Source organism: Acomys minous (genome assembly GCF_964271855.1).
Source record: "Acomys minous genome assembly, chromosome: 3".
NCBI lineage: Eukaryota > Metazoa > Chordata > Mammalia > Rodentia > Muridae > Acomys > Acomys minous.
Window position 1 is genome coordinate 8,585,185 of NC_140485.1, and position 27,688 is coordinate 8,612,872.

The following is a 27,688-nucleotide window of genomic DNA, read 5'->3' on the forward strand; positions in this document are numbered from 1 at the left end:
TGTATAAAGTAACTGGGGTGTAAAAGGTGTGTTACTATTGACAACAGAGAACTTAAGGGAAGGTTGACAGCAATTCCTACTTGATGTGCTATTTTGGCTTCTGCTGTAGCTAAAGGGATGGCTGAGAGGATTGTGCTAATTAACCAATACGCTGTGTCCTGATCATTCTAAGGATCGCATTTCAATATTGCATTTCTGAGGCAGTGGATTTTATCAAGAGGAAGATAAGTAGCATAATTTGAAAACAGATCTAGCCAATGGACAGGACATTCTCCACAGTTGAGTAGAGAGTGGGGTCTGACTTTTCACACGTACTCTGGTGCCTCATATTTGACCACGTCCCCTGGATGGGGAGACCTGGTAGCACTCAGAGGAAGGATAGCAGGCTACCAAGAAGAGACTTGATACCCTATGAGCATATTCAGGGGGAGGAGGTCCCCCTCAGTCACAGCCATAGGGGAGGGGAGTAAGGGGAAAATGGGAGGGAGGGAGGAATGGGAGGATACAAGGGATGGGATAACCATTGAGATGTAATATGAATAAATTAATAAAATATATTAATAAAAAAATAAAAAAGAAAAAAAGAAAGAAAACAGGCAAAAGATGTCCTGGGCTTATACCTAGGTTGTATACTCAGAAGGGAAGGCCTCTCCTATTATCCTGTCAAACAGAATTAGCTTTGTTCTGCTTGCCCTTCAGGATACCTACCAATAGATTGTATGAGGAATTCTATAACCCTCCTTTGCATCAAGCCACTCCCAAATTCAAGCTCATGGTCTCCCAGGGTACTTTCCCAAACAACCGCATGAACGGAACTAAATTCCCAACTTCCACATTCACAAAGTGTGTATCAGTACAGTGGGTAGATAGTATCAACAGAGTGGAAAAGAAAGATGAAAGATGGTGTGTGTACCATATGACACCCTGTGCCGTAGCTAAGACTAATATCACAGCATGTAGACAGTCAGTCTTCCAGGCAAAGACACACAATAGTTTGACATTCTGAGTCATTATGTAAGGAAGTTAACCTGCGTAGCTCATCAGAAAGGGATTTCCAAGCTAACCCTTTGCCCTGTACAGACCTTCAAGTGGTTAAACAGACTTCAACACAATACAGACACGAAGTTCTACAACGAACTTGTAAAACTACAGTGAGGGCTTTTTCTTGTGGCATTTTCACTAAGCAGAGAAAACACGGAAAGAGAATAAATCCTTCTTCAAAATGTCACAGGTAGGAAAAGGAAAGCTTCGGAAGGCCTTAGGAAATTATAGGGATTTCACAAAAAGCGTGTGATTAGAAATGGGGTGAGGGCTGGATGGTTCTGAAAAATGGAGGAGCTAATGGGAAGCATGCCGCCTGGCACAGCAGACAGAGAAGGGCACGGCTACAAATGTAAATAGAATTTATCATTGCTTTGCTTTGCCTGTAGCGTTAGCACAAGGGAGAAGCTAAATTGATTCCCCATCCACCTCTCTGCCAATGGGACCGTGGTCCCTGTCAGCGAGAAGCATCTGAGCAACTAGCATAAAGATGAAATAACAATCAAGGAATAACAGGTAAATAATAATGCCAGTGGTGTGTTTTCACTTGATGTGTTGTTTCCAATGCTTCTTACTACACGAGGTTAGCTCTCTCCCTCCAGTCTGTCTGTCTCTGACTCTCTGTCTGTCTCTGTCTCTCTGTCTGTCTCTCTGTCTCTCTCTGTCTCTCTCTGTCTCTCTCTCTCTCTGTCTCTCTCTCTCTCTCTCTCTCCCCCTCCTAGTCTTTCTCTCCAACCCCCCTCATTGGCACTCATCATTGTTTTGTTTTGTTTCCTAATATGTATGCCAGGATACTGCTGTCAATGTGATACAGTTAAGGGATGTGACTGAAGGTCTTGATTTTGAAGTCATTGTTTAAATGTGTTTCACCTCCTATGGTAGGCCATCCCTAAGCCAGATAAACCATACACTAGACAAACGTTTTATATAGACTGGTACCTCTGCAGTTGCGGCATTAGTATCCAATGGCTGCTTTAACATGTTGCTCCAAACTTGAAAAACAAAGGGCATCTCCTAGTTTCAGCAGGCAACAATGTTGGAAGGATTTAGCCTTTGGTTCAGGAGGCTTCTTAGTGTTGCTGTCAAGCTCAGGGATGTAGGCACCTGAAAGTTGCACAGAGGCTGGAGGATGTAGTCCTGAGCCACCTACGTGTTTGTTGGCTGGTTTGCAAGATCCAGTTCTAAACTCACTGGCACTATTGCTTCACGCCTAGCTGCTCAGTGCACGGGTCTCTCAGGACTGGATTGAGGTCCCTCAGATTTCCAGCTTATTTTTCTTTTCCTTAGTGCTGCCTTATGACATGTAACTTGCTGTCTTACAGAGAGTGCATAGTGGGCTGGTGATTTTCAAGAAAAAAGAAAGCCAGTGTTCTGAGCCCAAGAACATGAGGGTGAATTTATTTAGGAAAACAAAAACAAACAAACGAACAAAAAACATGAAATCTTTGTAGATAGATGCAGTTAAGGATCTCAAACTACTTGAGAAGAGAGATGGCTTAGAGTGAACCCTGAATCTAATGACGAAGGACCTTAAGGAAATGACACAGAAACAGCGAATGTGACAAATGAGGCCTGGAACAGAAACTAAGCCAGGAAAAAGCTGTCTCTACCAGGGGCTAGAAAAAACCAGCATGGGTTCCCTCATAAGGCCCACAGAAGAAATACACCCACATTGTTGCCTTGGTTTCCAATCTCTGGACTCCAGGATAGAAAGCTTGTGCTGTTTAAGGCCCCAAGTGCTGTGATTTGTCATGGCAGCCCTAGGTGAACAGCAGGTAGTGATCCAAGAGACAGATCACACAAGGAAGCCACCATCACTTTAAACTTAAGCTCAGCAGTTCGCCCACTGTAAAACATTCTGTTCCCTTGGAGAAAGTCGGCTAAGTCCCTGCAGCTCTCAGTGGAGTGGGAGATTATGTTTACCCCTCTAGAGAAGAAACGCCAGTGGGTTTGCAGGCATGTCTGAAGTCTGTAGAAATGACTTCTGAAGTATGTCTTTCTTCTGAAGGTAAGCTAATGCAAATGTCTGAGTTAAAGACAAAGAAGAAGTCTTATTGCTTCATCCTGTTGACTTCCATGTTCCCTCAGACATCAGATAATGCTGTAAGATTCAGAGGGACCACTGGGAAAAAAAATCCCACCAGGGAGGCTCATGGTTTTATCAGTGATGAGGAACTTAGCAAGACGCCTACCATCAAGTGGCAGGTGTACTGTGTGACTGAGGACCTTTTCCTTCAAATGTTCATGTGTGTTATGGTATTGAGATGGCTACACACTCATGATATTCTTATAGCATGGTTAGTGTAATCAAAGAGCACATTCTAGCAAAAACCTCACTATACTGTGATGAGAGAACCTCTGGATCAGTGCTTGTGTTTGTCACTTATTAAGCTATCATTCCGGGCTTCAGGTTTCCTATCTGTAAAATAATAAGGTGATTGCTAAGTGATCATTTAAGTGACCACTAAAATTCCTGGCTGATCCTGAATAACCATAGCAATGCTTTCATTACCAATAAAAGCTAGGCTTAAAATGTTTATGTGTACGTATCTGCATGCATACATGCCTGTACAGCAGAAAAAAAGATGAGACAAACCAACTGTAAGGATAAAGGATAAGAGGAAATCCCCTAATTATCTTTATTTTCATGTTGAGTAAGCTGACTTTAACTAGATGGTAAAGTGTTTTCTTTTGTCTGCAATGGTTTTTCTCATTGAGCAGGCAGCACAGCTCTCAGCTCAAATATCACCTCCACAGGGAGGCCTTGCCAACCACACTGGAAAGCTGCCTCTTCACCTTTCCACACTGTTAGCTTGCTCTATCCTTCTAGCTTTTACTGCCCTCTAAGAGTCCTCAGCTTTGTGCAAATGTGTTCCATTGTCAACCTCTGTTGGCTTGAATGTAAGGTCTAAGGGCCCACAGTTTCTTCACTATAGCTCTGGACTTTCTGGAAGAGCCCCCAAGGTCAGAGCAATAAAAATAGATTGAGTGAGCAAATGAAGTGTGCACATTGTTTCACAACTACCAATAGAGTCAAGTATCTCTCTGATGCTGTACATTACTAAGACACCCCAGCCTGGGGATAAACCTGGATAAAGGAACTCATGCTCAGACATTAGACTTCCCAAAACAATTAGCATATTGAGTTCAGGACTTTTCAGATTGACCTTGAAGTTCAGTTTTATAGGCCCAATGGAATGACCCTTTATTCCACAGTTTCTGACTGGCTCCATGAGTGTTTCTAAATGGAATCATAAAGTGGACCAACATTTAGGATTTGAAATTAATGATTAATTGCTAAGATAATTAACACGCGTACAAATTGTTCCATGTTGCTTGCTTTTTAATCAAACCATATATGTTAGTGACAGGTCAAGGAATATCTTAATATACGGGAAAAATCATTTAACTCGGTGCTTACTGCTTATTTCCATAACTGTATTCTGCTGTCTCTGCACATTAATGACCATGGCCCTGAGATTAACCTCTCCTGTTTGCTTGTTCCTGACCTCTGAGTATCCTAAATTACTCAAAGCCATTCTGATGGCCTTAATTTATGAGAGCACCTTCACATATCCATCCTTTAAACCTTGAAAATGATTATCCCTGCACAACTGTGGCTCTATTTTTAATCTTAGCTGATAACTCTGATTAAACACATCCACGGGCTGATTACCCCCACTGTGGTTAATGCCAGTGTCGCTGCTAACTACTTATTTCACAGCGGGAATTGCCTTCAAGAGCCCATTTACATTATTACTTGGAATTGATTTACACTGTTATTTCCTATTGATCATATAGAAAAAAAAAGATGGTATAGACAGTGTCCCCCGAAGGCCATCTAAGGCCACAAATGATAAAGGCAAAGTGCAGGCTTGATGCTACACCTCTCTGGTAATACAGCCATAAAAGTACTGGTTGCTGTCAAAGGGCAAATAGGTTCAAAAAATACTAGTATTAGGATAGATTGGTCACAAAATCGCCTAATGAGAGAATCTACATTATTTCAGTGGGTCTAAAAAGTGGAGGATACATGTGTGGCAGAGCAAGTTAAACAGACTTGTTCCCCTCATGCTTTCGTTTACTGCTAGAACACGGAATCTAGAGGCCTGCTTGAGGGCCACAGAATGGTTTCACAGGTAAACACTCTCGCTGCTCCAGCCTGGTGGCCTGAATTCAATGCCTGATCACTCTATGGTGGAAGGAGAGAACTGATGGTCTTCGAAGGATGTTCTCCGACTTCCACATTTACATCAAAGCCCCAGGATGCATGCATCCATGTTCTTATGTTCCCTTTCTCCCTCTTCCTTTTTAATACCAGTAAAATAAGGCGTTTTCATGTTTTATAAAAAAGAAGCATGCTGGGTGATGTGACGTCATGCTGAGGACAGCGATATATCTAGCTTTGCAGATTTCTGAACTGTAAAGTTCCATCTTAAGTGTGGTTGTGTTGGTTCTTTCAGTGATCCTAGTGATGTGGAGAGAGAGAAAGAGTGTGTGTGTGTGTGTGTGAGAGAGAGAGAGAGAGAGAGAGAGAGAGAGAGAGAGAGAGAGAGAACAAAGTATTGCTAACATACATAAAGAGCCTGCTGCTCTGGTGCTGGGTGCTAAGTATCCCAGGGATCTATGAGACTTATATAACTCTGCGTTCCTTAAACCATCACTTTTTGAGAGAACAAGCAATGAACAGCTAGGCAAATATAGGCCTTATCACCAGCTATGAAAATACTACAAAGTAAAAGAAGAAAGCCTAAGTCTTTCAAGAAAGTCCAAGTCTATTAACCAAAAGGATGCCTGTCTTGCGTAGCCAAGAAGGTGACAGCAAGATTGCTTTGTGGTATTCTACCCCCTGGAGGGCAATAGTCCTCCCACTTGAGTGCTCATTAGAGTTACAAGGAGAGTTTGCTGAGCCACAGAGCTTCCAACTCACTTCTTCTGGAGTAAAGCATGACGATTTGCTTTAAAAATCACATTTCAAGACCTTTTAGTCTAGATTTTTCTCACTTTTGCATCCACTGGGAAGCTAAGGGGATAAGTACATCAGTCACTTAATATTCAAGGAAATAACAGTAGACATGGAAAAACAGCCTCAAGTGGAAGTTAAAATCCTAAGGAAATGAACCACAATGGTAGATTTTTATGAGGAATAGACACACCCTCCTCTTCTAGAAAAAAAAAAAAAAGACAATGATTTTACATTCTTCAAAGGCTATTTTTTTTCCTCTTTAGGTAACATGCCATTTAATTATGGAATTGGCTTGTGAGAGCCCTCGGGTCTTCATCAAAGGCTGTAGAGCCATGCTTTTCCCTGCGTGCCCACTTCACTGCTTTCACAATCAGACACCTGCTGGGAGAGCCAGGATGGCCGAAATCAGGTCACCTTCCGCAGCAGCGGACTAACTCAGAACCACTTTTTGAGTTACTTACTCCCAGTTATGAATGTCCTGAGCCTGAAGGCCCCCTTTCAACACTTTAGCTAGCCCCACTGGAGGAGGCAAGAATGAAGATTTATGGCACAAACTCTGGTGTTTTAAACTAATTCTCCCTACAGAGAATTGACTTATTCACTTCTCAATATGGTTCAATATGGAAAAATTGTTTTCTTTTTCATCAGAAATTCTTTTTCCAAGTTGATCTAGGTAGGTGAAAGATTTGAGGAGTTTGAGAACATCCTCCTAAAGGCATATTTACTTGAGACACAATACAAAAGGACAGTGCCAGGACATAGATGTCAGGTAGGGATTTCTCTGCTTTTGTCTACTCTAATCTATTACATATGTTAATATAATTCAACAAATATTTAACTTTGATGAATCATGCCTTTATAAAAACATATGATTGCTATAGACTAGGCCTTAATAAACTATCAAGGGCCAGACAGTACATGGTTCTGACATTCCAGTCATACAACCCCTGCAGGTATGTACTCAACTCAGTTACACCAAAACAGCCATTAAAAAATATGTGAGCAAATAGACACAGCCAGGTTCTAATAAAACTTTATTTACAAAAGCAAGTAGCAGGTCTGGAGAACACTGCCAGTGACACTCCACCTAGTTGATGACTCCTGGTTCCAATCAAGCTCTCCTATGGATTTAATTTGTTAGTTGGAACAACAGATTTAATTTCTCTGTACTTGAATTTCTCTTTGTATTGGAAATAAATTATCCTTACTTGTCATGTTGCTTCCTTGTAGCAATTTCAAAGGACTGACAAGCTCTTATTTCAAAGTACTAGCATTTCTTGATGAAGGGCACCAGAGAAGTACTAATTACTATCAACAGTATCTTTTAAGCTACTATCATCAGATTATTTCTGCACCTGGGGATAGAATAAGGACACTAATTCATACCACTCATTCAAATAAATTATGTTATGGTCTGCCATCCTAGATGTTCCTTGAAATCAATAATGTAACACTAGAAATTGGATGCCAACATTGCCCTTGATACCATTGAAAGAGTAAATGGAAGAACAAAAAAAAATTATACACATAGTTTAATATTTTATATTTATCTTTGATATTTATTCAACCTTAAAGAAAAAAGGGATTATTCTAATGAAATATAATAGGCATATGAGTTATGGTGAAAATCAAATGAAATTTATTTTCACCTCTTCAGGAGAAACTATTAGGAGTAAATATCTTAGAAAAGTTTAGAGCTACATTTATGTTTAAATATTTTAAAAATACAATGAATAATTGACATTAATAACATTGTTTTTAGGAATATTAGCATAATTTTCCTTTATGTCCAAGCTTTCACCAATTCATTACTAGTTTTCCAGTTTTAATCATTAATTAATTTGACATATATTTCTCCAGTATGTGTAATAATATATAAAAAAAGATGCAACATTGGACTGCGGAGACTGCCCAGAGAGTAAAGTATTTGTCACACATTCATTAGATACCAAGTCTAAAATAAAAGAGCTAGGTGTAATGGTGTGCAATTATGCAAAATGGGGGGGGGGAGTTGAGACAGAAGGATCCCCAAGACTTGGTAGCCATCCAGTCTGGCCTTCTTAGTAAGCTCTCACCAATGGAATCCTGTCTTAAACATTAAGGTTGATGACTCTTATGAAACAAAACACAAGACTGTCCTCTAGATCCATATACATGCACACACTCTCATATACTAACAACTATGAAAAATGTATAGGCAAAGGAAATGTGTATAAAAAAGCAAAAGAGGCATCATATAAAATGTTAATATGCAATATACAGAAGAGGAAGAAGAAGAAGAAAAGGAGGAGGAGGAGGAAGGGCACTTGCAGTTGAGGTGATAAGACTTCATTACTAACAGAGGTGATATCTGAGTTGAGTCTGAAAGATGTAGAAAGGATCAAAAAGTGAACATTCTAGACAACCACAAGCTACAGAGATGCACAGAAACAAGTTGAGAGCAAGTCATACCATTCGAGACATCTTAAGTGGTTCACGACATGGCAGTACATTGTGGAAAGCCACATAACATTAGGTTAACAAGACTTTAACTTAAAAATAAAGGTTGTCAAAAATATGGAAGTTTGTTTTCACTAATTCTTTCAAGAAACATCTTTTATGCCTCTTTTGTATGTTTGGCATTTTAAGAACCTGTCTGGACATAACAAAACAAAGGAAATAGATCTCAGCCTCAAAGTCTACTTCCTTATTCTGGTATGGGGAGATATTACCAAAGGGGAAAAAAGAGAAGAAGAAGAAGAGGAAGAAGAAGAAAAAGAAGAAGAAGAAGAGGAAGAGGAAGAAGAAGAAGAAGAGGAAGAAGAAGAAGAGGAAGAAGAAGAAGAAGAGGAAGAAGAAGAAGAGAAAGAAGAAGAAGAAGAAAAAGAGGAAGAGGAAGAAGAGGAAGAAGAGGAGGAAGAAGAAGAAGTGATAATATACTGTATTTGAAGTTATCATACTACAGGATAACAACAAATGAAGCAAAGGAGCCCAGATAACTACATCAGCTAAGGTGACACCCGAGGTTACAGCTAACAAGGGTATAAAGAACATAAAGGAAGAAGTCATGACGATGTCTAGAATAGAACTCCAGACAAGGAGAAAGTAATGCTCAGCACTGAGGCTCAGCAAGACAGCCTATGAGAGAATAGAGAAGGAGGCCACAGCAGAGAAGGAAAAGTGTCCACCCGTACAGCCTTGCTGACCCCTGTGATGAGAAGACAGGCCCCACTAGCACCACGCAAAATGGATTGCAACATGGGAGGCGTGAGAAGCAGGAGGCACAGCCAACAAACTATTTCCCAGATAAAAACGTCCTGAACAAAATCATTCATTCACGCCTCATTCGTTCACATTAGTTAGTCACACAATTAGAACACTGTGCCACATGCCACGGATATAACAAGGACAATGTTGTAAGGACTCTTCTTGGGCAGACCTGAACAAAATTCGACTCATGGCAGATGGGGCACTAAGACAGAAAAGATGTTTATTCCAGAAGCTTAAGTAATCCAAAAACTGAATTCACTGAAAACTCTCACCCCAATACGGGTAATGACCTCCCCAGGGCTAGACCCACACCCCAGTTAACCCTTGTATCATCTATATATTCCCACACCTACCAAGACCATGTGCAGCTAGGGCAGAATCTCTGGTAGCATCGAATGACTCTCTCTACCCCACCTCTTATGATGTACAGTCAACAGGACCAAACTTGTTTATCTCAAGGTCTCTAATTAAAATGCTAATGGCTTAGAGGACAGAGTTCTACAACAGACAGGGACATTTGTACATCCTCTCATGTAAAAAGGCTTCTGTATAGACATACACATTGAAATGTTATTACAAATTAAAAGAGGAATCTAATTTCACAGAAGAGTCCATTCCTGCGAGACCGAAGCTACGTAAACAGCCCTTTGTAAACTTCCAGAGCAACAGCTTTCAATGAAACTTCAGCCAGGATTCTTGCCACCCATGACTTCTTTTGAGAAAAGTGATTGGTTAGCTTTGTGTCAAAAGAAACCATTCAAACACTTGGGCAGTGAAAGAAAGAGAAAACGTTCAGGGGCTTTTCATTCCACCCAACATGATAAGTCACAGAACACAGAGTACATGTATAATTAATGCAAATACAACCATTTGTGAATAAATTAACTTAGCAAGCATAGAAAAGCAAAGAACAGTCCAAAATGACCAATACTGTATGTAACCCAGACAACAGCATTTTCAAAACAAATTGCTGGTGCATGAAGATATCATCACTTGTGGCTGGATGACTGGCTTTAGTACCCATATAATGATGAACCTACTGTCTCAGAGGACAGATAGGAGCTAGTCTCTGCTGTCAAACTGTCACAGAATTATTAAATATGGAGGGGAAAATGACCCAAACAGTATGTAATGAGCTCCCTTTTCATTCTCTCACTACGAAAGCACATCTGTGGATTGTTAATGACTCTGAAATGGAGGAACCAAATTGGTGAGCAAGAAAACTATCTCTCAGGGATAGGGAAAAGGAAAATGAACACACACAATGTTTATAAAGCATAATTTAAAATATAAGGGTTTGTGAAAGTACCATGAAACGCTATGAAGTGAAATACAAGTGTGAGCTATTATTACGCCTTCTCTTTATCATTTTAATATTAATCATTGATCTTTTAAAGTACACAAAAACACCAAGACATTTTCCTTGACAGTGCATGTCTTTGATTTTTATGAGGTAGCTACCATGCTGGACTGCTATTTTTTTTATCCCATTAGATGATTCTTTATTAGAAATGCTGTCTTAGTCAAGGATAATGCTGCTGTGAGGAAACACTGTGACCAAAAGTAACTTGGGAAGGGAAGGGTTTATTTTGCTTACAGTTCCATATCAGGTTCACAATCAAAGAAATTCGGGGCAGGAGCCTGGAATCAGGAGATGATACAGAGGCCTTGGATGAGTGCTGCTTACTGGCTTGCTTCTTGTAGCTTGCTCAGCCATAATGGGCTGGGTCTCACCACAGGAAGCACACTAATTTAAAAAATGCCCTTCAAGCTTGTCTATAGTTTGATATTACAGAGACAATTTTTTTTTTCTGTTGAGGTTCCCTCTTCTCAGATGACTCTGGCTTATGTTAAATTGACATAAAAATCTAGCCTGCACCATGCCCTTGATCTGCATGTAATAGCTAGAGTAAGAGACCATGCTGAGTCCTGGAGGCTAACATTCCACAGCTTGGGCCACACAACTCTTGCTTCAGGATGCTCCTGAAAGCCACACACCACACCTCAGTTGCTACAAATGTGGCAACTGCTACAACATCTTACTGATCCCCAGACCTTGGTGCTTGATTCCCGGTAAATTCTCAATGACTCTGAAATCAACTAGATGACGTTCAAAGAAAAGGGAAAATCTTGTACACAAGCTTGTTAACTAGCAGCAAGTTAGTTAAAAAGTTTCCCACATTCTCAGATAATACCCATAAACCATCATTTCACTTGATCATGTGTAGAGACTCCAAGTTTATCTGTGTTCAGGAAGCTCAGAGTGGAAGAATTTTGATGTCTGTTTTCATACAGAAAAAGCAGTGAGTTCAATAAAGAATTTCACTTATTACTTGGTTTAAGGACAGATGCACCGTCTGAAAGTAATTGATCTGCTCCTTCTTGGGGTGGTACAAGTCAGCTGCATCTTACAGGAAGCATCGTGTTAGACAGATTAAAGAACCGCGTGTGTCAACATGGGTGATATAATCCCAGAAAGGAATCACTTTTAATACTCAGATCATGAGCTCTATGAGTCCAAGTGAGAACTCTCAACACGACTGTACACATGGGACGGGCACACGCGCCATGCACGCACACAATTTTTAAAATAAAGCACTCTATGTATCCGTTCACAGACAGCCATGGGTAGCTCATTTCTACACATCCTGTCCATCAAAATTCAGTAGTATCCCACAAATTAGGCTGTACCTTTTTAGCCATGCTTTCTTCGCTAACGAAAGACAAACAAACAAAAGTAACTTTGCCTTCGCATAAAATGTGTTCAGAGATCAGGGCAGTATCCTAAGAAGCAGTTCACAGATTAAATCGGTGTCTGCATTTCCAGGCCAGTGCACACCTTAATAGTGTAGCACAATTTCCCCCTCTATCCCCAGGCCCTGAAAATTATATAATTTAAAAAGGTGCACCTTTAATCACTTCTCTCATTGTTTACTCTATACCATCCAACTCCAGTCAGCTAAACACTTAAGCAACAAGGTCGGTCCATTGCAATGCATTTTTCTATTCAAATATAATAGAAAATTTGACCATTCCACATTCAAAGAGCAAATACATTCTCAGACTGACAACCGCATTCCTCTCGCTTCTCCCAAGAGCCGAGTGTGACAGATGCCTTGGCTGTAATTGCCAATCAGCCTTTACATGGCAGCTGAGAACACAATACATCACTTTGATCCCCTTTGCTCTAAACACATCCACAATCAAGAAACCTGAACAAGGAATGAGAAATTGGCTTCATTTCCAGAAGCTGTCACTAGTGGAGCTTAAACACTGGAACGTATATTTTCCTCATATTTTTTTATTTCTCTGTTTCAGAGACATTGTTAAAGAACTGAACAGCCACCAAAAATTTCCATACATAATCATATAAATAAGCATGCACCTACACACTAAATCTGAACATAAGCATATTTAATTAAATTCCACTTTTACAGTTTCCTTGCCTAGATATTCTTTTGAGGGGAGAGGGAAGCAAGGTTGGCATTCTTAGCTGATTATAAGATGAAGTTCAGGCAATGCCATACTTACACTTTGCAGGGAGGTCATAGCCGCATGTGATTTTTGCGTGTCCAGTCTCACAGCCATTCAGGTTCCGACACTCAGCTAACAAGCAGGGGCCAGCAGCTCTGTGAATACAGCCATCCACTAGAGGAGAGAGAGAACAAAGTTAGCCCATGTTTGACCTTTTGGAAATAAATGTATAAATGGACAGGAGGAAAGGAAAAGGAATTCAATTTCTCTCTCTCTCTCTCTCTCTCTCTCTCTCTCTCTCTCTCTCTGCATGTGTGTGTGTGTGTGTGTGTGTGTGTGTGTGTGTGTGTGCTTGTTAACATTGTTAACATTTTCTTGGGGGGCAGGAGCCTCTGAGAAGTTGGATAATTGCAGTGATGTACGTAGGGAAGCTTGGCCAACATCCAATTTCAATGGAAACCGTGTTGGGAGGAAGTGCTAACAGTATCTTCTGAGCTGTTAAATCTGCTTTCCAATATACCACCAGTATCAAGTGAGGTTATGAAGGTGAAGGTGCATGCGTACTTTTCTCAAAGGCGAGATGGTAACAGCGGGACTACCAAAACAAGAACCAGATCTCCGGGCAAAGTTTGTTCCTCACGGGCGTAACACAGACATGACCAGGTTCCTGCAAGGTAAGAGTTGGAGGGCGCAAGGGTAGATGGGCTTTTATCAGCACCTGGAAGACCACACAGATGGCTGGCTTGCCACAAAGGAAAGCCAAATGCTGGGCAGCTGCTCTTAGTGTGCTAAAGAGGCAGCTTTCTACCCTTAGGCAGCCTCGGTCGTAGCTTCTCCTTTGGGCCCTTTGCATCCTGGCAAGAAACACCATGCTGGTTTCATTTAAAACTAACGCCTTCTGTGATTGGGGCAGAAGTTTATGCTGAGAGAGAGGACTAATGGTTCACGGTACATGAATGAAGAACTCGAAAACGTGGCTGGTTAGTTATTTTTGAGTAATTACTACTGGATGGGCAGAGTGGGAAAAAAAATCAACTTTGCAAACCAAAACCATGTAAAGTAAGAGTATCCAGGATAGGGAAGAAAACAGTATCTTTTAGAGATCCAAATATCCCCCACCCCACAGTCCGTACCATCCTGCAACTAATAATGACTCTTCTTAAAGTCAAAGCTAGCTATTGGACAGACTTTAGTGCTGAGGGTACAGCCTGTCTAATATCCAAGTTGGCTTCTATTATCGCTGACTGTCACCAACCATCACTTTTAGTTGAACAGGTGTCCCTGGGATGCCTGCTTCGCCTCTCATATCTGTAGGATTTGATAACAAGGTTAGCCCTCAAAGACCCTCATATCGAAACGAATGTATTCCACACTCTCTCAACCATCACTCTTCAAGGCCCCTGGGTGAGATGCACACTGCTCTCTACCAGCCACAAGCTGCATTATGCTGCACTTTCTAATAAGTTAGTGTTAGAGATGCAAGCTTACATTCCTGTGCTGGAAATTAAGGACTCTGGTGCCCAGGTGGTGTTCCATGTGACGGTTAAGACAACGTTATGTGCTAGATTGATGATGGTTAGTTTAAATATTGTTACATGGAATTGGGTAAATTTATATTAAAAAAAAAGTCTTTATCAGCAAATGAGAAAAGTAGAGAAGCAAGAAAGAATATGAAAACCACCACACAGCCCACACCAGGGAGAGAAGGCCAATGCCCTAACAATTATACACACACAAGATACAGTTACAGGGTAATCACTTCCCACTGCCTCACCAGCCATAGGGGAAAAGGGTAAGCTCAGACTTAATAAGCTGGGGTGCGTAGGAAGGGGGGCTCCCTTTTCTGAGGAATAGGGGAGGAGGGAGGGGAAAGGAGGGAGGGAGGATGGGAATGGGAGGAGAGGAGGGAGGGGCCACAACCAGGATATAAAGTGAACAAATACATTAATTAATAACAAAATACAGTTACAAGATAAAATTGAAAATATTCATGGACTTTTAACTAGCCATTTCACCTTTTAAAATTTAGCATAGATGATGAACAGATGATATTTGCATTAACTCAAAGCTTTCTGCAGGAAAGATAACCTGAAATTACATTCATAAATGGACAGTTTGTTCAATAAATGAAGTTCCATCCTGCCATAGACTATTCTGTAGCTACTCAGAAGATCAGATCAATTTTTAGCTTAAAAGTCTTATCAGGATAAGATTTTTACCTGAAAATGCCTAGTTTAGAAGATAGTCCCTGATGCAAACTGTCTTAGTTTGGTTTCTGATTCTGTGATCACATGCCATGACCAAAAGCAGGCTGAGGAGGAAAGGGTTGATTTCATCTTACACTTCCAGGAAACAGTCCAAGACTGAGGGCTATACAGAGGCCTTGGAGGAATACTGTTTCCTGGCTTGCTCCTTTGCATTCTTATGCAAACCAGGATCACCTGCCTAGGGATGGTTTCTGGGCCCGCCCCTCTTCCCCCTCCCCCCCCCCCATGTTAATCAAGAAATGACCAACAAGCTTGCATATGAGCTGATCTTATGAAGGCAGTGTTTAAGTTGAGCTTCCATCCTCTCAGATGACTCTTCCTTGGGTCAAGCTTCGAAAAACAGGCCAGCTCACAAGGAGTGAAGTCACAATTTTATATATGGTTGAATTCACACTCCTGTACATGTGTACATCTACATATGTGTGCTCTGGAAAGGCATACACCTCTAATAATGAGATTAAGGGATAACAACTAGAAACAGAAGACTATTATGAAAAAATATGCTCTAATTTCGCTGTGCTTGAATTTTTTTACAAGCTCTTCAAGGAAATAATTTTAAAGTGAACACTTTTTTTTCTTGACAAAGAGACAGTTACTTGGTTTGAAATGGATAACTAAAATAGGATTTGTGAGTGTACTTAATCATATGCTGTCAAGTGTTTGAGTCAGTTAGATCGCAGCCTAATGCAGTTTGTGGATGGCTAATTCTTATGATCTACATGGTTATACACACATTCCTGATTGAGTTAGGGAAATGCCAGTGTAGCTGAAGAGCTTTTAATAATAATGACTACAGCTTAAATGCATTGAAGGCATCTGCGTCCCAGACATTATACCAAGGACAGCCTCCTAAAGTGGATACTAATTGTATCATCTCCATTTTATAAGTGCCTAGCCTAGGTTAGCACCTTGCATAACCTATATAATCTACAAAGAGCTTTCAATGTGTCTCAGAACCCCAGAGCTTTCTGATGAGGCAATTATTCTGATCCTTCCATAACTCAGGTCTTGAAACCTGGCAATCTAACCTGTGGTCCTGCATGTGAACCACTGTCCTATTTTTTTTTTAAGTTTTATTAATTCTATCTTTGACTTATTATGCACATACAATCAAATATAAAGTGTGCAGCTTTGGTGTACACTAATGAATGTGTACAAATGTTACTATGACACCAATGAAGACAAAATATTTCCATCAGCACAATTCTATATTGTGTCCTTTCCATGGGAACTCTTTTCTCACTACCCATAGGAAGTGGGAGCACTTGTTTGTATTTCAGTAGCCATGGCTATGTTTTAGCTGTTGTATTATTTCAAATTCCAGCTGAGGGTCTTGTGTCTTCCATTCCAATAAATCAGATGTATTATGATGTTTTTTACTTTTTTCTTTTTTTAAATTAATTTATTCTTGTTACATCTCAATGGTTATCCCATCCCTTGTATCCTCCCATTCTTCCCTCCCTCCCATTTTCCTCTTATTCCCTTCCCCTATGACTGTTCCTGCGGGGGATTACCTCCCCCTGTATGTGCTCATAGGGTATCAGGTCTCTTCTTGGTAACCTGCTGTCCTTCCTCTGAGTGCCACCAGGTCTCCAGAGGACATGGTCAAATGTGAGGCACCAGAGTACGTGAGAAAGTCATACCCCACTCTCCACTCAACTGTGGAGAATGTTCTGTCCATTGGCTAGATCTGGGTAAGGGTTTAAAGTTTACCGCCTGTATTGTCCTTGGCTGGTGCCTTAGTTTGAGCGGGACCCCTGGGCCCAAATCTGCCCATCATAATGTTCTACTTGTAGGTTTCTAGGACCCTCTGGATCCTTCTACTTTGCTATTCTCCCATGCTTCTCTCATCTAGAGTCCCATTAGGATTTTATTCCATTCTATTCTTGAGAAATATTCTACTTTTAAAGATATCGTAATTTCTTTATTCATCTACAAATGGATAAGAATTATTCAGGTGTGTGTGTGTGTGTGTGTGTGTGTGTGTGTGTGTGTGTGTGTGTGTGTGTAGGTGGGTGTGGGTGAGTGTGATTGTAGATAAACACACATTGTAGAAAGTCTGGCACAGTGGCACATGCTGGTAATAACAGCACTCAAAGGCAGGTGATCTTTGTGAGTTCAGGGCTAAGCCTGGTCTACAAAGTGAGTCCAGGACAGCCAAGGCCACACAGGGAAACCCTGTCTCAAAAACAAAACAAAACAAAAACATACATTGTATATAAAATGTTTTTGTTTTTGTTAAGTTTTCATTTCTTGGGACATTTTTCTATGAATAAAGTTTCTGGATGAATTATGAATACTTTATATAGAAAATATGCTCTCTCCAATCAAGTACATAATTTTCTGCCTCCCAACAGTATATGAGAGCTTCAGTTATGCATACCTTTGGCGCTGTCCATCTTCCTAGTCTTAGCACTCAAAGTCTGTAAGTATTACTCAATTTATATCTTACTGATCACTAGTGAGGTTAAGTATGTTGCCAAGTGCTTAGAGATGATTCATCTATGTCTTTTAGAAGTGTCTGTTCACTTCTTTTATTGATTTTTATTCTTTTTTATTATTGAGATGTATTAAATCTGCTGAATTCCACCTAATCATTTTCTCACTCTATTTTTTCAATTCCTGAGATTCCATTTGTCCCTTTTTCTCACTATTTTCATATCACTTCTGAAATTTTCAAACCTATCACTTTTTATCCAAATATCTTCTATCTGAACTCCTTAACAGGTTTTACACAGTGATTTTTATATCTTTCAGTTCCAATTTCAGTTGACCAGTGGGTCTGTTGTCAATGACTCAGTTTTTACTTGACTCCAAGCTATGGTTTTGTTTTGTTATATACATGCTGATAGCATATTTAAAACAAATAATATGTGGAAGAAAATTTAGGTTCTATCATCCTTGTAATAGTCAAACACAACTGCTAAGTTGGTGAGATGGGTCTCTGGACATAGCTCTAGGGTGTTATCTTGATAAGGTCAATTGAGGTGGAAAAGCTGCCCACTATGGGTGATATCATGCCACAGGATGGTGTCCTGCACTATTTTAAAAAGAGAAAGCAACATGAGCGCAAGTATTTATTATTCTCTGCTTTCTGAATGTAACGTGACCAGCAGCCCAAGTGCCTGTTGTCTTGACTCTCCACAACGATGGACTGTATCATTGAACAGGTATCCAGAATAGACATTTTCCCCCGTAAATTTCTTTTGTCATGGTATTTTGACGTTAGCAACAGGAAAATAAACTAAAATATACACTATTGACGTTTGTTCTAGCAAGCAGGTAAATGACTATCAGTTTGTAGAAGGCTTTGCTGAGGTGAAATCGAGCTCCATTTTTCTACTTCTGAAGGCAGCCCATTAGTTCGGGAGCGTAGTCTTTGCATTTCCAGCATGGGGCTGCTGGACTCTCAGTGTTCAGTATTAAGGATGCTCCTCTACCTCGAGGCAGCTGGGGGTTGGAATAAAATTCCAAACTCTATGTACCTGATCAAGTTGCTGGATTCCTTGCTCAGTTCTTTCTGCTTTATGGCTTTTATTTATTTATTTTTTATCCATGGCTTATTGAAGATTTTCCCCATGCATGCATAATTCAATACTCAGTTAAGGATTTACAAGGTATGATGTTTAGTTAGAGAGAGGGGGATTCCACTCTCTGTAACTCTGTTCTTCCTGGAGACCTCACTTGAATTCCTAGTCAGTCTGAATTCAGATCCTCAATTTCTCAGGCCAACAAAACTATTATGTTCTTCAGTGTCCTTTAGCCATTTCCAAATAGAGTAGGAAGACTCTCAAGGTCTGAGCTATGTGATTTCTCAGAGGTGGGCCTTACCCAGTGAAATTTCTTCTGCTTTTGTCTGTTTCCTAGTGCCTATAAATGTTTCTGCTCTTCTTATGTCTCTTTGTGAATTTATTGTTCCTACTAGAGCAAAGTTCATCCTGATACAAGCAACTCTGTCACTGACAAAAGCTAAAACTATGTGCCACATCTTTTACAGGTTAAACTATGATCTCATGTTGCTTTAGTTATATTTGTCTTCTCAGGACAAGTTAGTGTGAGCTATAAAGTCAATAGCAGCATCAACTGCCTGGATATTTGTTGTTAAAAGTGATTATCTCAAAAGACAAAAGGAGACTATACCTCATCATGAGATTTTAAGACCAGAATTTGACACTAGCCCAAGGGGCCTGTCCCATGAAAGTCTTCACTTACCAGGAAAGTGGGATAGAGGTGAAGACATCCTATTGGTACTCCAGGTGAGAGAAGTATGTGAGAATGGGGAAATAGAAAGATCCAGAGGGTTCTAGAAACCTACAAGAAGAACAACTATGATGGGCAGATCTGGGCCTCGGGGTTCTGCTCAAAATATAGCAACAAGCAAGGACAATACTTGCAGTGAGCATCAAACCCCTACCCAGATCTAGCCAATGGACAGGACATTCTCCACAGTTAAGTGGAGAGTGGGGACTGACTTTCACACGAACTCCAGTGCCCCATATTTGACCATGTCCCCTTGATGGGGAAGCCTAGTGGTACTCAGAGGAAGGATAGCAGACTACCAAGAAGAGACTTGATACCCTATGATCATATTCAGAGGGAGGAGGTCCCCCTCAGTCACAGTCATAGGGAAGGGGAATAGGGTAAAAGTAGGAGGGAGAGAGGAATGGGAGGATACACGGGATGAGATAACAATTGAGATGTAATATAAATGAATTAATAAAAAAATTATAATACAAACAAAAAGATTCCAGAATTTATTGTCAGTCCTGATTGCTAGCCTTATTTGTCTAAAATACAAATAAGATCATACTACTCTCCTATTAAAATCACATTTGCTTTTACTCTTACCTTACATTACAAAAGTCCTAGTTCTGAATTCTGCTGTTTCTAAACTCCTCAGGAATGTGGTTGACCTTACATTCCCAACTATATATCAGCATATACTTCTTCCTTTCCTGGAGGCCGCACCATTCCCTTCCATGGCAGCATGCCCTTTGGCTAAGTCCTCCCTTCCCAGGATGTCTAGCATGAGCTCCTTCCCTCTTTTGTCTTTCAGGAAGTCTTTTTTGCTTTCTGAGTTCTTGTGCAACTGTGTTCTCCTTTACAAAAGCATTGACAACCCTGAGAGCTTGTCTGGGTTAGTCCCTGCTCTCCACACAATTGTGGGGAATGTGGTGTCCATTGGATAGATCTATATACGGGTTCTAGGTTTATTGTATATGCACTGCCTTGGTTGGTACAATAGTTTGAGTTGACCTGCCTGGGTCCAGCTCTACCAGCCTTAATGGTCTTCTTGTAGGTTTCTAGGACCCTCTGGATCCTCTTATTTACCCATTCTTCCTTACCTCTCTCACCTAGAGTCCCAATAGGAAGTCCCAGCATTTATCTCAATCTCCTGCTAAGTAAAGACTTTCAGGGGACATCTCTGTTGAATTATTGTCCAATTATAAGTGAGTATATGCCATGTGTATCTTTCTGGGTCTGGGTTAACTCACTCAGTATGATTATTTTTAGTTCCATACATTTGTCTGCAAATTTCAGGATTTCCTTTTTTTTTTTTCATAGCTGAGTAGTATTCCATAGTATAAATGTACCACAGGTTTTTTTTTTAATCCATTCTTCAACTGAGGGACATCTTGGTTATTGCCAGGTTCTGGCTATTACAAATAAGGCTGCTATGAATGTAACTGAGCATTTGTCCTTGTTGTGTGGTAGAACACCTTTTGGGTATATTCCAAAGAGTGGAATAGCTGGGTCTTGAGGTAGCCCTATTCCCATTTTTCTGAGAAAGCACCAAATTGATTTCCAAAGTGGTTATACAAGTTTGCACTCCCACCAGCAATGAAGGAGTGTTCCTCTTTCTCCACATCCTTGCCATCATATGCTGCCACTTGGGTTTTTTATCTTAGCCATTCTGTTGGGTGTAAGATGGAATCTCAGAGTCATTTTGATTTGCATTTCTCTGATGACTAAGGAAACTTCCTATTCTTATATCACCAACTCTATGTAGGTGCTTAGTATGCTGGGATTTAGTTACATACAAATTTTAACGACAAATAGTATGACTTATTATTATCATTACTTTAATACTTCTGAGGAAGTAGTCAAGCCACTCAATTCCCATCAGAAGCCCAGGAGCTTGGTGGGATGTGCAGGCGCACTGCTGTTGTACACATAGCTTTGCTCTGGTTTGATGAAGCCCAGCAGAGAACCCTCTGTTCAGGCTTCACTGAGTGTTAAACTGAAAAGGTAGCAGGATTTCTCTACCTGCTCTTGGGAAAGAAGCAATGATCAGCATTGAGACAGACAGTGTATCAAAGCTTAAGCACAGGGAGAGAGATGGGGGGTGTGGAGAGAGAGAGAGAGAGAGAGAGAGAGAGAGAGAGAGAGAAAGAGAGAGGGAAAGAGAGAGAGAGAGAAAAGAAGAAGAAGGAGGAGGAGGAGAGAAAGAAAGAAAGAAAAAAGAAAGAAAGAAAGAAAGAAAGAAAGAAAGAAAGAAAGAAAGAAAAGGGCTCGCCACTATGATTGCCTAAACATAAGATGAACAAGAACAGTGACAAGTTAAAGTGGAAGAGGAAAGCCCAGGAGATCTCAGTCCTACACAAAGAACTACAGAGAACAGAGAAATGATGAGAGCGGGATAAATAGTCTTCCTCGGGGACAAGCACACCAACCAGCTATCCAACACCAAATGGTCAGAGCTGAAAACATACAAGCAAGTAACATTACATGTGTGTGTGTGTGTATATGTGTGTGTGTGTGTGTATTCAAAAATTATTGAAAGTGGAAGGCACTGATTTGAAAAGGATCAGGAGAAAGGTATATGGAAGAGTTTCAGAAAGAAAAAAGAAAAGGGGGAAATGTAAGTGTATTTTAATCTTTAAAAATAAAAGAAATAACATTTTTTAAAAAGAAGTATAAAAAAACAAAAACGTATAGCCTAAAACATAAAAGAAAATGGAAAAAAATTGTCCAAACAGCAACAGGGGTATCATTATATAAGAGAAATGGGAGAGAAGGCAGCTAAGCTCTAAAAGTAAATACTATGTACTAAATGGCCCAGGACTGTTCTTGGTAGACTGTGTTCCCCAGCAAAAGCATTTAGATTCCCTTCTAGGCACACAGCTAGACAACAGTCCAGGCACCTTCTAGTTTTGGAGGCTCATGAGATTGAATCCTATTTAAAAAGTAAAAATGAAGTGACTACTTCAATGTCCAGGCCTTAAAGTCTGCTCACACAATTCTGCTACACAGACTTGCCATTTCTACACAGTGGCACCGAGTCTCCACCACAAGTTACAGTGTGCCTCCAAGACAGTGCTGTAGCTGCACCCCCTGAGTTCCTAAGTGAGTGTGTGGAGCCTAACTTCACTCTGCTGAAGAGCACAAATGGACTGTGAAACTAATATCAGCAACCCTTTAATCTGTAAAGCAGCTAGGACAATGGCGTGCTTCAGAAGGGAGTTTGTCTGACATTTTTACCTCCATTGGAAAAATGTAATTCTTGTTCAATTTTATCATTTGTAGTTTATAGGCTTTCATGTAACAGATTCATATTTCTTTTTTAATGGAATAAATGGGTTATTTTTCATTAATGGCATTCTCCTAGCTTAAACTGTCTTAAGTCAGTCTAGAATCTGAAACTCAGGGAACACCCAACGCCTGCCTCTCCGATCCATTTGCACAGCTGCAATGAAGGTTGTGCACTCTGTAGAAACTGCCTGTGGCTTAGTCAGGGAGGTACTGGAGACAGCACTGAGGTCACGCAAAGGACTGCTCTTTACCAGGGGATGTGGTAGTATTCCCAAAGACCAGGTTTGTTACGAAGCTGGCACAGCTGTCACTCAGCATCCTGAGGATGCCGCCTAAACTCTTGAAGGTCTTGACTCTTAGACACCATTCTCCCAATTACCCGGCAAGGCTAAGTTCAGAGGACATTATCTTATTAAGCAGGATATTTTATTTTTCCATGGGTTGTAACCTAAAAAATAATACTGTCTAAGGGTAGGAGATGGGGGTGGTGGTTAGTTGTGCTTAAGGGAACTATTTTTCACTTCTGTCCCTATTTTTCTTTGGGGATACAGGATTGGATAAACAAATCAATAAGTCAATGTTAAATGAAATCAAAGATGTGAAAAAAAAAGCAATAAGTAAAAATGTCTGACACTAAGGACTGTCGATGAATAAATGTGAGAGTCAGCCCTTCCTTCCTCCAAAAAAACAGAACCAAGAGTCTAACTATTTTTTCCTTAAACACTAAAAGTGCCATTTAGTAAAATGTAGCTATTTTCAAAACTGGTCCTGTGAGGTCTCTTTCTTGTCCTACACAGACAATTTTCTAAATTCTTAGCAAGGAGGGGTGCGGGGTTGAAGTTCTTAGGTTTGCACATACTCACTTAAGCTTCTTTGTGAATAACAGATAGTAAGTTAATCTAAAAGCAGTCACACAAATCATATTATCCTGAAAACACAAGAGGCTCCTTTCATTGTATATACCTCTTAGAAACCCAAGCGGATACAACAGGGTTCTTCTAAAATCAAATCAACATGAATTTATTAAACCACCTACCCTGCGCAGCACAAAGCATTCTACAAGAAACCACAAGGGAGTCACTTTCTGCAGCAATCATAATAAAACGCATCCTTTGCAGAAGTACTGTGTCTTCAGTGGTGTGCTAGGAGACCTGCATGAGGCATTCACTTGTTATGCCCTGGGTGTGTGTGTGTGTGTGTGTGTGTGTGTGTGTGTGTGTGTGTGTGTGTCTGTGTGACTAAAAGAGGGCCCCTCATGCCTTACCACACTTAGCCCTTCTTTGAGTGAATTGACAAAAACCTGGATTAGTGCTTAGCATGTAGAAATCATGTCCTAAGAGTTGTATCCACCTACTTATCATGAATGCATTTATTCATTGTAAAATGTTTCTAAAGGAGAATTCTGTGCAGTAGTTTTGCTAGTAGGACCTTTTGATCTCAATAAAATTGAAAGAGCTAACATTTATACAACATCTATCTTATGTGATAGCCAGATAAACATCCAAAGTATCTTAAATTGGTGGTCTTTTGGAAAGATGAATAACTACAGAAACAATTCCATTGTTTGTATTCATTCCCATTTCATTGTAAGTTATTCTTTAACTCTGTAGCTTAACAAATAACAAAATGAAAGTTAAGTAATTAATCTTAAGTCATGTAGGAACTGGAATCAGTGTGTTTTCTTGATAAATCTTCAGAGAGTAATAAGACATTGGGCCAGTGCGCAATATGAGGCCAATAAGACTATGAATTTTGACACATACAAACCAGAAAATTCTCCTTAAATTTAATGAGTCATGCTATCATATTCTTTTCCAATTCCTAATCAAGTATCTATGACCTCTGTCCTTAATAACACACAATTTTAACTGAGATTAGAAATAAACTTGAGCTGGGAGTGCTGGCAAGCATCCTTTGATCCAAGCACTTGGGAGGTAGAGGCAGGTGGATCTCTATGAGTTTGAGCCCAGCCTGGTCTACAAAGCAAGTTCCTGAATAGCCAGAGATTCACAGAAAACCCTGTCTTGAAAAGCCAATAAATACAAATACAGGGAGGGAGGGAAGAATGGGAGGATACAAGGGATGGGATAACCATTGAGATGTAACAAGAATAAATTAATAAAAAAATACAAATACAAAAAGAAAGAAAGAAAGAATTAAAGGAGGGAAGGAAGGAATAAAGGAAGGAAGAAAAGAAAGAAAACAAATGTACTCAACATCAAGTAGGACTCAAGATTCACTTCTTTCAAGGTTATTGAAGAACCATAAAGTTCCTGGGGCACTGAAAAGCCCTGGATCATTGTTCTCCAAAGTCAAGATAAAGACATCCATACAGTGGATAGAAATAAATAGTCAAACATTTGTTAATATTTGTAATTTTCTATAAAACATTTATCATATCAATTATGTTGTAATTTTCATGTGATCATAAGCATATATGGGGGAAATTATACTAAAATGTACAGTCAAGAACTTGGAATTAACAGATGGAAAGTAAAAGGGCTCTAGCATTCAACTACTACCCTGTTCCTTAAGTGTCTATATCTATATCACAGGTCTACTACAGGGATCTATTTGGATGCTTAAGGAAATGGAAAGACCGAGAATTTGTACAGTATTTCATTTCTAGATACCTGGTCAACATCCAAAGAATCCTAGAAACCAAACACAAGCTGCATCATTCCCTTCTCTGTGCTCCTGCTCACTACAGTGTGGGTTACTCTGCAAATCTCCTCAGCGGGAGGAGGTGGAATCTCTTTTTCCACCGCTCCAATCTAGCTGACCTTGTAACTTGCTTTGGGCATTTAGAGAAGAAGGCAGAATTCCAGACCCAAACCTCAAGAGACCTTTCATGCCAGCTCAGCTCCCATGTGAGCAATCCCAGGCCAGCCTGCTGAAGGATAAGAGACCACGTGGAATAGAGATAAGCTGTCCCATCTGGGACCATCCTAGTCAGTCAGCAGTCAGCTCTCCTGGCAACACACAAGACAAATGAACCAGCCCAGTTAAGAGGAACAGAATTATTTCACTCTGTGATTAATCCAGAGAATTATGAGTTGAGTAAGCAGTTGTGTTAAGCCATTACCTTTGAGGTTACTTGTTATACATATATACTTTATTACTGTGCACCCCTCCCCCATCATCATCATCAAAAATGGTATAAAGAAATAATATCCTATCAAGTGCAAAACCAAAGGCAGAAGCTCAAATAGCTGCCCCGAAATCTTGGAGGGAAGAAAAACAATACAGCTGAAGTAATCGGGTGAAAAGTTGATTCCGTAGAGGTCACCCAGAGCCTGCATGAAAGATTTATGTGCTCGGTACCGAATAACATCGGTGCTCCCTTTAGGGAGGAGAAGAAATAGCTGTGAGAAAATACAATACAGTGACAAGGAGATCTACATCTAGAAGCTTCACAGACGTGAGGAATTTGGATTAGCTCTTCCGAGACTGCTTTGGGCTGACTCAAAAATTAACTTCTAAGAATGTTCTGAAAATACGCAGGTCAATCGGGAGATGTGAGTTGGGCCCAAGGGGATGCTAAGTATAATAGAATAAACATTTACAGGTTTCTTAGGAACCTGGACCCCGTTTTTAGTTATGAGCCACCTATCTAACTCCGTCATCTCTGATCTCATCACTGGGGGACTGATGTTTAAGAAACAAGGCTTTGCCTTTTTCTTTAGAATTGGAGACCCAATTAGCATGTAGCTAGCCAAGGAAAAGGGACACATGCTTCCTTTGTTATTGGATGGACATTCTAAACTGAGGAGGAAACCTCTCTGAAATAGTCACAATATCCTAAATTTTCTTGGAAATATATAATGCAGTAAACCCTATTTCATTGCTAGATTTAGGGCTAAGGCTTTTACATACCCATGCTCCTCTCCTAAAACAAACAAAAACTTAAATTGAGAAAAAAAAATGTCATCATGACATAGATCACTAAATGTGTACTCACAAATACCAATAATTCTCATTTCTCTACAGGAAAAGGCCTATATTAATTGGAGTGGAAAGATCTCTAACTTGAAAACATGCATTTACCAGCATTTCTTTTAAAGGCAAAAAACTGATATGTGGCTCATGTAAATGGAAGTGGTGCCTTTGGGTAGGTTTCCAGGCATATTTATCTCTCTATTATATATAAATATATTATAAATTATTAGAGAATCTTTAATATATTGTAAATATATACATGCTGATATAACAGAGTGCTTTCTCCTATCTACCTCCTTATTATATATTATGATTTCATTTGCTATTCCTATATCTCCCTGTCAAGATTAAAACACGGTGTTAATCCCAAGGCTCTACCCAGTGAACATGAGCCCAAAGGCTCATGAACTATAAAGCTATAGGAGAACCTTAGGGTTCCTGATCACTGATGCTGTCTATGGAGAAAGCACCCAGTACTGAGTTGCTTTTCAGTGTATGAGAGGACGTGTTTTCCTTCTAAAACGTTAGGTTAGGTTTTGTGTAAGTCACTGTCTTAGCCCTGTAACTTGGAGCCTGATGTCATTTCCAAATTATAGGCATACCTTTTAATTAACTTGAGGTTCATCCTTTGGAGTCTTGGATGAGAAGCTTCTCTGTGGTCCCTATAGAATTATTAACTACTGGAAAATCCAGACCTGATAAAGTATTGTGAGATAAACACTAGAGTGAGGAAACCCCCCGCATGTTGTTGAGGGGAGTAGAGGTGGGAATGGAACTTACTGACTGAAGCACTAAGCAGCAAGAGCAGCTGTCGGGTGGGGGGAACCAAGATGACTGCAGTCTGACAGCCATGTGGCCTTGCGTTACTTGGATTCCACCAGATGTCACCAGGGAGGAATATCTCCATCAACAATAAGGATGGATTTATGGGAGGTAGATGCTACTGGACCCAGGGAAGTGGATGAGGGCTGTGTTTTCCTAGAAGCGAAGAGACAGCCTGACTGAGGAGTAAATTGGCCGTCAGAGATGATGAACTGTTTCAGGGCTGTATTAGCCGGTGACATGAGTGCTCTCAGATGCTAATAAACTGAAGGCAGCATTTGGGAAGAGTCCCTTAGAGGCTAGGTAGCACATCTTCGTTATGATCTTTAATCTAGCAATTTATTTGAGAAGGAAAACAATATCACAAAGCATTTCTTATTCAAAAGCATCTTAGGTT

The 27,688-nt window shown here is 40.2% G+C and overlaps 1 protein-coding gene across 6 annotated transcripts in view; it reads right to left on the minus strand.

Moving 5' to 3' along the window:
* Positions 1-27,688, minus strand: part of MACROD2 (mono-ADP ribosylhydrolase 2) — a 1,913,815-nt gene that overhangs the window by 1,276,929 nt on the left and 609,198 nt on the right. For all 6 annotated transcript variants that reach the window (XM_084774709.1, XM_084774708.1, XM_084774707.1 and 3 more), the window contains exon 5: positions 12,788-12,904. In XM_084774709.1, the coding sequence (XP_084630835.1) occupies positions 12,788-12,904 (117 nt within the window). The remainder of the gene's footprint in view (positions 1-12,787; positions 12,905-27,688) is intronic.